Source organism: Sorex araneus, chromosome 2, assembly GCF_027595985.1.
Source record: "Sorex araneus isolate mSorAra2 chromosome 2, mSorAra2.pri, whole genome shotgun sequence".
Classification (NCBI taxonomy): domain Eukaryota; kingdom Metazoa; phylum Chordata; class Mammalia; order Eulipotyphla; family Soricidae; genus Sorex; species Sorex araneus.
This window is the reverse complement of record NC_073303.1, coordinates 151,060,940-151,073,926: the sequence shown is the minus strand read 5'-3', so window position 1 is coordinate 151,073,926 and position 12,987 is coordinate 151,060,940. Positions and strand designations below refer to the sequence as shown.

General features: G+C 36.7%; 1 protein-coding gene across 1 annotated transcript in view; it reads right to left on the bottom strand.

Moving 5' to 3' along the window:
• Positions 1–8,892: 8,892 nt before the first annotated feature.
• The window catches only part of MORC1 (MORC family CW-type zinc finger 1), a 164,580-nt gene continuing 160,485 nt past the window's right edge, over positions 8,893–12,987 (bottom strand). Inside the window, exons 26-27 of the mRNA XM_055128982.1 lie at positions 11,348–11,542; positions 8,893–9,018 (exon numbers count right to left, since the gene is read on the bottom strand). Of these exons, the coding sequence (XP_054984957.1) occupies positions 8,893–9,018; positions 11,348–11,542 (321 nt within the window). The remainder of the gene's footprint in view (positions 9,019–11,347; positions 11,543–12,987) is intronic.

Genomic DNA, 12,987 nt, shown 5'->3' with positions numbered 1-12,987 from the left:
TATTACTCAGGCAGGTGCAATTCTAAGAGAGCAGTTTCCACCACAGACCTACCATAAAGATTTACCATTATCTTTTATTATGATTCAAAAAAATCAAATTAATTCCAAGGCACTTGATTTTCTGAGGCACAATTGTGAGCAGGATTGTGTTTTTAAATATTTCTTTCTTCTCTTTCATTATTTGTATATAGAAAACTGATGTACTTTAAGGCATTGATTTTACTAGACAGATCGTATTGTTTCTAGGAGCTTTTTTTGAGTCTCTAACTAAAGAAGTGAAGGACTTTTACAAAGAAAATTGCAAGATACTACTTCAAGAAATTGAAGAGAACAAGAGGAAATGGAGACACATCCCTTGCTCATGAATTGGGAGGATTAACATTATCAAAATGGCAATACTCTCCAAAGCATTATACATATTTAATGCAGTCCCCTATGAGAATATCCATGACATTTTTCAAAGACACAGATAAAACACTCCTGAAATTTATATGGAATAATAAATCCTCATGTATAGCTAAAGCAATCTTTGGGAAAAGGAAGACGGGAGGCATCACCGTCCCCAACTTCTAACTCTATTACAAAGCAGTAACAAAGTTTTATAACAGTAGTATTGAAATAAAGACAGACCCACAGATCAATGGAACAGAGTTGAATATCTTGACACATAACCCCATATATTTTATCATTTAATCTTTGACAAGAGAGCAAGAAATATGAAGTGAAGCATGGAAAGCCTTTTTATCAAGGGGTGCTGGGAAAACTGGACAGCTACATGGAAAAAAAATGAACTCTGACCTGTACCTAACACCATGCACAAGAGTCAGATCAAAATGGATTAAATATGTCAATATCATACCTGAAACCATAAGGTATATGAAGAAAACCATAGGCATAACCTTCTATCATATTGAAGCTAAAGGCATCTTCAAAGGGACCATACAGGAGGAGCAAAGTTAAACAAATGGGACTACATTAAACTAAGAAGCTTCTGCACCTCAAAAGAAATGGTGACCAAGATACAAAGATGGCCATAGAATGGGAAAAATTATTTGTCCAATACCGATCTGTTAAGGGGTTAATGTAAAAGATATATAAGGCACTGGTAGAACAATGCAAGAAAAAGACATCCAACAGCATCAAAAAGTGGGGAGAAGAAATGAACAGAAACTTCCTCTAAGAAAAAATACAAACAGCCAAAAGGCACATGAGAAAATGCTTTACATGGATAATCATCAGGCAGATGCAAATCAAAACAACAATGGAATTATCTCACAGCACAGAGACTGGCACACATCAACAAGAACAAGAACAACCAGTGCTACCATGGATGTGGGGAGAAAGGGCCATTCATACATTGTTGGTAGGAATGCTGACTTTCTGGGGGGAAAAAAAGGCAGTCCTCAAAAAACTGAAAATTTAGCTTCCATGTGACCTAGCAACACTTCTTCTGTGAATATATCCCGGGGCACAGAAACACACAGCAGAAATGCCATATGCCCTTCTAAGGTTCATTGAAGCATTATTCACAATAGCCAGAATCTGCAAACAGCCTGAGTGCCTGAGAACAGACAACTGATTAAAGAAACCATGATACATCTACACAATAGAATACTATGCAACTGTCAGGAAAAATGAAGTTATTCACTAGGGACATTAGTGGTGAGAAATGTATACTTGACGTACGATGGGTGTTGGAAAACTGTATGATTGAAAGCCAATCATGAACAACTTTGTTAGTTTGTATCTCATGGTGGTTCAATAAAAAGAATCATACAAATAAATAAAATTGTCCTGTAAATTTAAAATTCGAGAAGTTATTTTAATGACTCAACTAAATTTTGGAAGGATAGGATTAGCTGATTTTTATGCTAAAATTTTTGTCTATTTATAAAGCTGTCAGTTCCTTAATTTAGTGGACAATTTACTAAAATTTAAACAACAGTTATGTACTCATATACACTTCCAAGACACAGCTTAAGATCCCACTATCCATGTGGTCGTCCCTTCACTATCACTGGCATGAGAGTGGCATGCGCATCCCAGAAAGCCCCTTTGGAAACCAACTGGTCATGCTTCCTGACAGCCGTTTCCATTTTGACTGCTCTTGTTCCTGCCCACAATGCCTTTTCTTGTATTCCTGTTCTTGCATACAACCACAGTCAAGAACAGAACTCTGGCAAACACTGAAATAAGAACAAAATGACTGGCATGCGATATGATACTTAACACTTTTAGAGAATTCAACAGCTCATCTTCGAACCTCACCAGGTGCCATTAGAGTCTGAGAAGCTATCTAGAAAAGATTTTTTGGCTGAAACCAAGTTGTTACAGCACAGAGTCAATCAGCAGCAGCCACATAAATAGTGGAGCAGGGAATCTGAGAGAGGAAAAAGAATGGGATAAAGAGCATTGAGAGAACACAGACAGACACAACAGGACAATGTGTGTGCTATATCTTCATCTGTTTAGGTTGCTTTAACAATCTGCAGACTGTCTGTTAGATAACTTTAACAAAGGAAATGGATTTCTCATGGTTCTAGAGGTTTGGAAATCCAAGAATAGGGTGCAAGCAGATTCAGTGTCTATTGCGGGGCCACTTCCTGGTTCATAAATAACAATCTTCTATGTCCTCACATTAAAGAACAGTTAAGGAAGCACTATGAGGTCTCTGTTAGGACATAGATCCCAATGATGAGAAATTCTGCCTCCAATGATCTAATGAACTTGAAGATCACCAACCTTCAAGCACCATAATACTGGGATTAAGGTTTCAACGTATTTATTGGAAGGAATGTGGTGGGAAGGCACCTTTAGTTTATAACTGTCTTACCTATCAGAGTTTAGAGCAAAATAATTTAGACAGTAGAACCTGTCTTCTTTTTCTGGTGATTGAGAAGTTCCTTGGAGGCAGAACTTCTTTGCATCTAGAGTAAGTAAAATTTAGAAGGTGAAAAACAGTCTATCTAAAGAGTGTAATTGATGTATGATAATCAAAAAGACAATAATGCCTTAAAAGAAATCCATTCCTGTCGTTGCTACAAGAATTAAAATAGATGTTGATTTTGCAGTTATAATTCACCCATTATTAGTTAATATTTAACTAAATCTGTATTCTTTTTCATTTTGTGTTTGGAGAAGGATTCAAATGGCTATGCAATTCCTATATATCCCAATATACAGGCAACTGTTTTAAATGTTATCAGTGACCTATACCTTTATTCTTTTCTATTATCACTCACTGTCTTCAAAAGTCATTTACTTTTCTCTGACTATTATTAACTTTTCTAATATTCTTTCAAAATATGCACATTTTGAAGTGCACAAGTCTAAAGGAAAAGATCAGCAATACACACACACACAAAGCAAGCAGAAAAAACTCTGAGCCTAGAAATATTTTGTTGTTACTCTTCTAACTTATTTTTATTCATTTCTTTTTTGCTCTTCTGATATTAATGTGTTTCAAGAAGCAAAATTAAATTGCCATAGTTTCTCATGAATGAATAAATTCAAGACAACAGTTGGGCAGCAATTTTCAGAGACTAAGAATTATCTGAATTAAAAACTGAAAATTGTAACCTCTTTTGCAAACCACAACACCCAAAAGGAGAGAGAGAGAGCAAAGGGGAATGCCCTGCCACAGAAACGGGGGTGGGGGGAGGAGGAGGGGAGGAGTGGGGAGATGGGGGGCTGGTGGCAGGGATACTGGGATCAGTGGTGGTGGAGAATGGGCACTGGTATAGGGATGGGTACTCGATCATTGTGTGACTGGAATGCAAGCATGAAAGTTTATAACTCTGTAACTGTACCCCATGGTGACTAATAAAAAATTTAAAAAATAAAATTGTAAATTGTATATCTACAAAGTTATTTGTTAATTATATTTTGATTTTAAAAGGAACTTCCCCCAAATCCTGTAAATTTTGTTTTTCCCCAACTGAATTGGTTGGATATGAAAAATATGTATTGTAGAGCATTTCAGCTTTTCATTTGAGCACAGACAACATGTGGGATAATTTGTATTGATTTTATCTGCCAATCTAGATGCAATCACACTTTTAAAAGCAGATTTCAATAATTTGCTTTTGTGTAAAATGTCACCAATGCATTAAATACTTTGAAGCAGTTTTTGTAAATCAATCTGCACTTATTAGATTTGTTTAAATGATAGCATTAGAATTCCATGCCGAGATTTAATTTGGTTTTAAAATAACTCTCTACATGCAGAACATTTCCAGGGGTGGAAAGGCTAGTTCCCAATTATTTTCATGCCGTCAGTGCTAAATGTGTTTAATGACTCACTTACCTACAAGCTGTGGGTTCTCTGAAGATCGCCCTGTTCTGTGGTATATACACATTTTACCTCAGGCTAATTAATACTTTTAAAAAGGCAAAAATGCATAGCCATAGTTAAATAAATAAAGAGTAAAAGGTCTTACCTGTTCATAATGAACTTGAAAAACATGTTAGTCTTTTGATTTAAACTTTGCAGACTCAGGAGTATCTTAAATTCAGGCAGTGTTTGCAGGCCAGATGGATATTCCATCATGAATTGTGTATACATAAGTCTTTTTAGCAAGAAATGCTATCTGACCACTAGCTTCACATTCTCTATTCCCATTGTGACTTACAATATGCAGACTTTCTTTAAGCTGTTTACATGGAAAATTTTCCAGATTTAGACCCTCACTCGACTAAAATTTGAGACTGAAAAGCTACTCTAAGCCTCTTATAGCTTAAATAAGCATAAAACCTAGTGAGATTAATTCTGTACAATTTTAAGACAGATTATTTACCAACTAATGAGATTGCATTTTAATGTCACTAGTTCAAGTTTTCCATAAAAGATAAGAAAATATTTTAGAAAGGGTACTCCTCGCCACACTGTTAGTCATATATCATGCCTACAGTTGTATAGTGGGATCTAGAGGAATGTGCAGTTATCCCAAGTTCTAGCCTGTGTTTGCCACTATCAACCACATTGAACCACTACTTGAAGTTTTTAAGCCTCAGCTTCCCCATCTGCAAAATTTTGAGAGTAAGGAGAATATTCACCTTAGTAATATTCAAAATATATTTTTAAAAGTATGTCAAAATTCAAGGCAATGCCATTTTTAATCTATGATAAGCAATAAAAGAAACTATGATAATTCATTAATTAATGAAGGTGTGAGAAAAATACACATACACTTTTTGAGCATGCACACTGAATTAACTTTCCTAAAGTGCTATTAAGCAATATCAATTAATAATGAAATACTTATACCCTTTGATCCAGTAACTCCTAAGTAGTTACTGATCCAGTAATCTCCTGAGATGTACTTACAGATATAGTTGTATATGGAGAAAATGAACATATTTGTAAGGATATGTAAAATAATCACACTCTCGAGGGAGCTGTGTAAAACCGTATCTGCAGGACTATGTAGCTGTGTAAGCCCCTTACAAGAGCGGGAATTTACAAGTGAAAGGATGCTCTAGGCTCTCCGGGTGGCTCTCTCTCTTGAAGCCTGTGTTCAGTGCTCTCGAGCAGCTTCTTCACCCGGGATAGCTGTTGCTTTGGACAGACGAAGGAAGAACGAGGGCCAAGCTGGTTGCTGTTAAGTTATTGTTTATTCAACTTCTCGTCTCTCCCAGCTCTCTCCAACACCCCCCGCTCTCTCACCATGCAATTCTTTCTTCCCACTGTATCCGTCTCCTCTATCTCTCTCTGCTGTTTCTCCTCTGTCTCTGTAACCATCTCTCCTTCAATCAGTCCATCAATTCAACCATTCTTTTCATCCAACAATCCAACAACCCAATCCAATCTATTCCCCTTTCTCCCCATAGCCACTCTTTTTTATCCTCTCACCATGCCTCCCCAACCATGATCAAAAATGAGTCTTTTTTGAGTCTTCCCGACTACTGGAGCCTACAAGGGCAAAACAGCCCTTAAGGAGTGTTTCTCCTCTCCTTAGACCTGTAACTTAATTTGCATCTTTTATTCTCCTTCCTAATATTTACCATTCTGTATGGACACAGTAATAGATACTTTTAGGCTTGTAGAGTGACTCTTCTGGGGACATTTTACCACAGACTCAGACTACAGTGCTCAGGCCTGATCAATCATTCCTATCCCCAGCAAGATCCAAATCTAGTTATTATTTTTGGATCATGACAGAATTTATCCATGACCAAGCTCTTAACTTATAGTTAAGCATTAGGGCACTTTGGCCAGGCCCATTTCGATGCCAAGGTAGCTCATAGCTCACCTCTTGCCCTGGGTCCATCCAGTCCCTCATTGGGATCCTGCTTTTGGGGATCTAGGAAATAAGGGCAACTGAGGCTTAAGTTGAGAGAGAGCAGATATCCAAGAGGTATATTATCTGGAGTCAATCAACTCCCAAGCCACAGGCTTTTAAACTGTCTTCCTGTATCCATACAAAAGTCAATTGCTCTGAAATAACTAACCATGCAAAGGACATTAAGGAGAAGAGTAAGACAATATTTACAAGTCAGAGTCTGATCAGGAGACAAAGTAATTGACAGGTAGGGAGGCAATCAACAAACACAAGCTCCCCGAGGCCAGGGAGGAAGGAATAAAAAGGAAGGATAACAAACCAACTTTATCCTACAAGGATATTCACCACTGTGTGCATGTAAATTTGGAAGACAGGAAAGACCTAAACGTGTATCAATAAGTTAACAGTTAAATAAATTTTGGCAATCAGAAGTACTTAGTGAGGGAGCTCACTCTGTGCTGATCCTGTCCTTATGCAGACTACCTTTGGAAGCATATTAAGTGTAAAAAAATCCAGCATTTTTCAGTACTATTACATCCATATTTTTAACTATATGATGGTTTATATACTTTTATATGCATTGATTTTTTTTAGATAGGTTCATAGGCAATTAGTTAAAAAATTCTTCTGGAGATGGCAAAGGGTCTAAAGATAGGAATAGAGTGGAGATTTTTCACCATAGTCCATTTCACATGTTCTGAGTTGGTACTCCGTGTATTTACATAAAAATGAAATTACACGCCCTTTGGACCCTGCTGCGGAGCGAGCATGATGAAGAGCCCAAGGAAGCACCCTTGGACTCCAAGCAGCCCACTGAACTAATTCCGGCACGGGATCGGAGAACCCACGGCGGGCTGAAACAGTGGGAACCGGGCATCCCCCAATTCTTTTAACCTCTCTCTCTCAACTCCTTCCTCCCGAGCACAGCGCAGGGTCCGCGGCTTTCTGAGCGCAAAATGGAGATGCCGAGCCTCTCTCTAGGTTTCTCCATCTTATGAGCACCATAAAAGGGTAAAAGTTTGTAGTGATGTTATTTCTGGTTGTACTTTCCCTGGACCTTATACAGAAACCCAAAACCGCGTGGCTGCGGCAGCGCGACCTAATGTCATCTTAGCATCAGCAATATGTAATGGTTCCTTTTTAATGGGTCGGACTTTTGTGGGAGATCCTAACAAGAATAGTAAGTCTGTTGCTGAAATATTGAAGGCAATCAAAGTGCTAGCCATCTCTCTAGACTGAACTAAGCTATATCCCCACGCTGGCTGAGAAGAAATTTTCTTCTTTCTCGGGAAGAAACGCGGCGTGGCGTCAACTATAGTGTGATGTCCATTAAGCAAACAAACCTGGTGGCGTGGGAATGGGATATAAGGGGAAAAATTATGTACATGGAACAGTGGGACGCTGGTGGAATCTCGAGCCGGAGCCGATACCAGCGCAAGATCTTTGGTTCCAGAAACTGCTTGCAGACACTCTACTAGTCTATCAACTAAGCCAGAGCCCCACGCCTGCTAATGACGGGAAATAACCATCTTTTTCGTTTTTTTTTCCCTTGTCAGGCAGTGTGGCGATTACTAAACAAGCGTGAACTCGGTGGTGTGGGGCAAGGGGGAAAAAAGAAAAGTTATGTAACAAACAGCGGGACTTAATATCTCTATATTCTTAGCAGTGGAGAACTATCAAATGCCTCCTTGGCAATAGGACTGTCTTTTTCTTTTTTGGGGGAAACCCCAACAACAATAGTGAGTTGTGTGTTGAAACATGGAATGTAATCGAGATAAGGCGTAAATGAAGTGAAACTTATCACTTACAAGGGTGGGGACTGGGGAGGTGGGAGGGGGTGGCAGGTATACTGGGGGGGTTGGTGATGGAAGATGGGCACTGGTGAAGGGAAGGGTGTTTGAGTATTGTATAACTGACATAATCCTGAGAACTATGTAACCCTGCACATGGTGATTCAATAAAATTTAAAAAAAAAATGAAATTACACAATTACACAAACAAAACTGGAATGTTTTATTATGCTAATTCAAAGCTACAAATATTTCTAAATATATACAACAAAAAATTATCAAGGATAATATAACAATAAGTTCTTATACTATGTATTCATACTTAGAAGATTTATTCTTTTATTACAGCTCAACAATAAAATTACCATATAAATTAGAGTTTTGTAGACATTTATATTTTCTTCTTTATAGAGTACTAACTGTGAGTGGTCAAGAAAGAGCATAAAGTCTTTTTCAAAGCATATGTCAACAGCAATTATATAACCCTTTCAGTAAAGACTTTGAAAACAATTATTTTCCAATTTTACAATCTTTTAAATAAAACCAAATTTAAGCCTAAATAACATTACCATGTTTCTTAGCAACTCACATACAGGAATCACAACACTTCAGAAATGGTCTCTGAGAGAACAAGTACAGTGAGGGAGGATGACCGAGAAATGTGAAAATGGTAAATCAGTCTCCAAGTTTACAGTTAACAATTTCCTTAGTGCTATAAACAGGATAAATTTGACAATAACAAACTACTTTTTTGCAAAAAAAAATCTTTTATTAGCAGTTTTGAAAAGAAAATCTCTACCTTTAATTTTTGAGAAGTATTTTTACTTTTTTCCTGAGAGATTATGTCCTGCAGTCACTTTATTTTTAGAATTCCGCAAGAGGGGATCATCTTCTAGAAGCAAAGTTTCCACATAATTGTCAATTTCCTCCAGATCTTCTGGATGACCCTAGTAAAGAGAAGCAGCAATCATACAAAAGAAAGGACGACAAGGTTTACTCCAGTAATCTGGGTGACCTCCTAATAGTCTTCCCTATGATTCATGCAGCAACAGAATGTACCTTGCATTTGAATAATGCTTTTAACCTTTCAAAATGTTTTTGCATTTAATCTCATTTTATGCTCACAAGTGGTTGGAAACTTGGATCATTTTTCTTCTTTAGTGGAGGTTAGTTCAACTGTCCCCTTCCTCAATTAAATTGCTTGTCATGTTCTTCAAGCTCCCTGAACCCATCCCATCCTTCTTTGTTTTATAGGCACTCATATCCCATTTTTAAAATTCATGAAATCTTTAGACTTACAGGCAAAACAAATGAGGCAGCAAACTGACATCTTGGTTGCTTCTCTTTCCACAGCAGCATCTGTTCCCACAAACCTTGGTTTATGGCCTGCCCTGATCCCTTTTCATTCTTTCACTTAAATCTCTATTGATATGATTTCTCCTTTCCTAGTTGCTTGATCCTGGCAGATGCCCTCTTTATCAACATAACCTCTGTCACTCCCAACCATGAGTCACCTAGCTCTCCAACAGAGCTGATGGATAAAAGGAATTTTAGGAAAAACCTAATACCTATGTTCTCCATCAGGGCTGAATTATACAGAGTCCCAGCCTGTTCCTGTTGATAGGCTTTACTAACATTGACGTTTATCTAGATTTCTAAATATATAGTGATCTTGAAAAATGCTTTGACACTTGGTGCCCTTATTCTGTTGGGTGAAGTTTAATCCTTTGGTTCCAATTGCCTTTTGCCTGCCACACTAGACTTCCTCTTAGGAGTGCAGGTTGGTTCTATGCCCTGTTTCTTCACATGCCTGCCTCCCTCCACCTGCTTCAGATCCACGTCTCTGCTCTATTCCCTCTATTCCACTGCAGTTACTTTGCAATCAGCAACAGGAAAGATGGACATTTCAAGTAAGAAATGAGAGTAAATATATTTGGGCAGGAGTTCTCTGAGCACACTTTTCACTGATACTAGGTACAATATATCATCATTTACAAGTTAAATCCCTTTCCTTCCTATTAAATGGTTAAAAAAAAAGAAAGAAAGTTAAATTAATCTTACTGCCCTGGCTACTGCAAGGGACTTTAGAGGCTACTAAAAGAAAGATAAATAAATTATTATACCTTCTCTTTTTACCCTATTCAAATAGAGATTTTATATTAACACTGTAGCACTGTCATCTCATTGTTCATCGATTTGCTCGAGTGGGCATTAGTAACGTCTCTATTGTGAGACTTGTTACTGTTTTTGGCATATCAAATATGCCACAGGTAGCTTGCCAGGCTCTGCCATTCGGGTGAGATACTCTCGGTAGCTTACCTGGCTCTCCAAGAGAGACGGAGGAGTCGAACCCGGGTTGGCCGCGAGATTTTTATATTAGAAGAAATAATAATATTATAGACCTTTAATAGGGTGATTTTTAATTTATATGATATATATTTTCTTTAGTCTCTTATTTTTCTTGTTATTAAGACAATAGTAAGGTGCTGAGACTAACATGTGCCAGATTTCCTACCACGTTTCCTATATTAAAAATACTGTAACCTTTTATAATCATAAGAACGAAAATTAGGTTCCCTAAAATCCCTCCTGTACAGCAGTAAACTAAACTTTCTTACAAGGTATTGTTGATAAAAACACAAACATAATTTACCATTAAGTAAAACAGCATTACTTGTCCTTTTAAATTTTAATTATATGAGATTTTAATTGTTATCTACATGCTCAAGTGGGGAGGAATCGTATCTTTTTTATTTGTAAATCAAAAATGTCTCTTGGTATGAGGTGAAATTCCACCCATTTGATGACCAGAAATGTCAGAAGTCAATGTTCTATGTGAAAGTAAAGAAAAAGTACCGTAGAAAAATAACTGTTTTTCCCAATGTATATAGATATATGATGTTTCTTGACTACACAACCTCTTCTTGAAGATTATATGAGTCTCTTTTTATTTATGCATTAGGATAAAAATATATTAACATATTTTGCTTTGTCTGAAAATAAGAAAATATTTCCTACTAGAAACATGTTACTGAGAAGACTTAGAGCAAAATAAGCGATCCTAATTTAGTTAAAGGTAAAAAAGACAATTAAAATATATACTTTCAAGGTTTACTTTTGTATTTCAATATGCTTGAGAATAAGTAGCAGATTAAGAGAGTTAGTCATGGTTAGTAAATAGATGACAAGTTAGGATGTGCAGTGAAGTATACCTGCTGAGTGTGCTTTCAAAAAAATATGTCTTGGGTACTGTTCAGATAGAATTCTGTAACTTACCAACTGAAATTTCTGCAACAATAATGCCAGTTTTGCACGAAGATTATTCAGTCTCTCTTCAGTAATTTTTCTTTTTTCTTCACATTTCCCCAGAGACACTTCACTAATCAAGCCTCTTCTATTTGCATCACAAATAATAGACTGCATTTTTTTCCTTAAGTTTTTTTCATATTGGACCATGTATTCATTCTTGAACTGAAATTTTTATTAAAAACAATTTTTAATATTAAAAATGTTACTTACCCCAATACTAGAAATCAGTTTCATATTATAATGCTGTACATAGGTGTTATGTTAATCCTGTATTTATGGAGCATGAATGCTTTGATTTTAGACATAATGACACTCTGAAGGAACTTACAATCTGATGGAAGAGGAAGAAAGAAGAGAAAAGAAATACAGTGTCCAATGGTCCAAGGACTCACATAGGAGGAAATGAGAGTCAGTCGAACAAGTAAGCTCAGAGATGCTTGCTTTGAAATGAAGAAGGAACACTCTTGCTTTAAATTGCTCTTCCACTAGTGATGACAAAATAATGATTCAAGGAAAACATAGGGCAAGTGCTTATGACTTTCTCTCCCAACACCAGCAGCATCTAGGTAATGACCAACTGGCTGGGTGCTTTGGGATTTCTCAGAAGATAATGTCATCCCATTTGTAACTCAGTTCTATAGCATAAAAAGAGCACAGAGACTATAGTAAGAGTAATTCCTGTTCTTCAGGTTGCTTAGATTTAACATAAGGACTATGGTCATATACTTATGTGTATAATCCTTGCTAATTTTAAAGTTTTGGTTGTTTCCCAAGAGCTCATTTGTGCTGAAGGTGCTTACAATATACCATATATAATGTTAAGTCCAAAGACTTTGATTTCAATTCAGGTATGCAGGTTTTATGACTAAAATTTCCAGGATTTCTGAGTCGAGAGGGCTACCTCCCCCAACTTCTATATTCCTGAAAGTCCCTGTAGTCACATCCACTACCTACAGCTGCCACCAGTTAAAACTTTAACTCTAGCTGTACCACCCCATTAAAAATTCTAAACGTCCTGGAGTGCATAACCAGAAATACATCTCAAACTCTATAACACTGATAAACCGGTAGTAGCACTCCAAATTGAATGGGATATAGTGTAAAAGGCAACCAAACTCCATTAACAAAACATAAACATAGAAAGCTTAACCTGTAACAACATCTTAGTAATCTCTCATACGAAGACTTAACGTAGCCATGGTGTACAACAATTTACACTAATTTTCTTCTAAGGAAACATATTTTGATCATTCTGTTAGCAAAATATTGATAACAAGCAATATAAAACAAATTATTGAGGGTCTGGTATGGGAGCAGGTTTAAGGGGTGGTTGGGAAAATTGGCGCTAATGGTGAGGAAAGCTGTAAAGGTAGGATTGGTGTTGAAATACTGAATGCCTGTGACAAATTATTGTGAACAACTTTGTAAACCACAGTGTTTATATAAAGTGTAGGGGGAAAAATTACATATGTAGGCCTTACCTATTTAATATAAAATGCACAATATGTTAACCATAATTGCTTTAAAAGCTTTATTAATTAAAATAGAATTATTTTATTAATCAATAAAATAAATGCTGAGACATGATTATTACCATAATGAGGTCC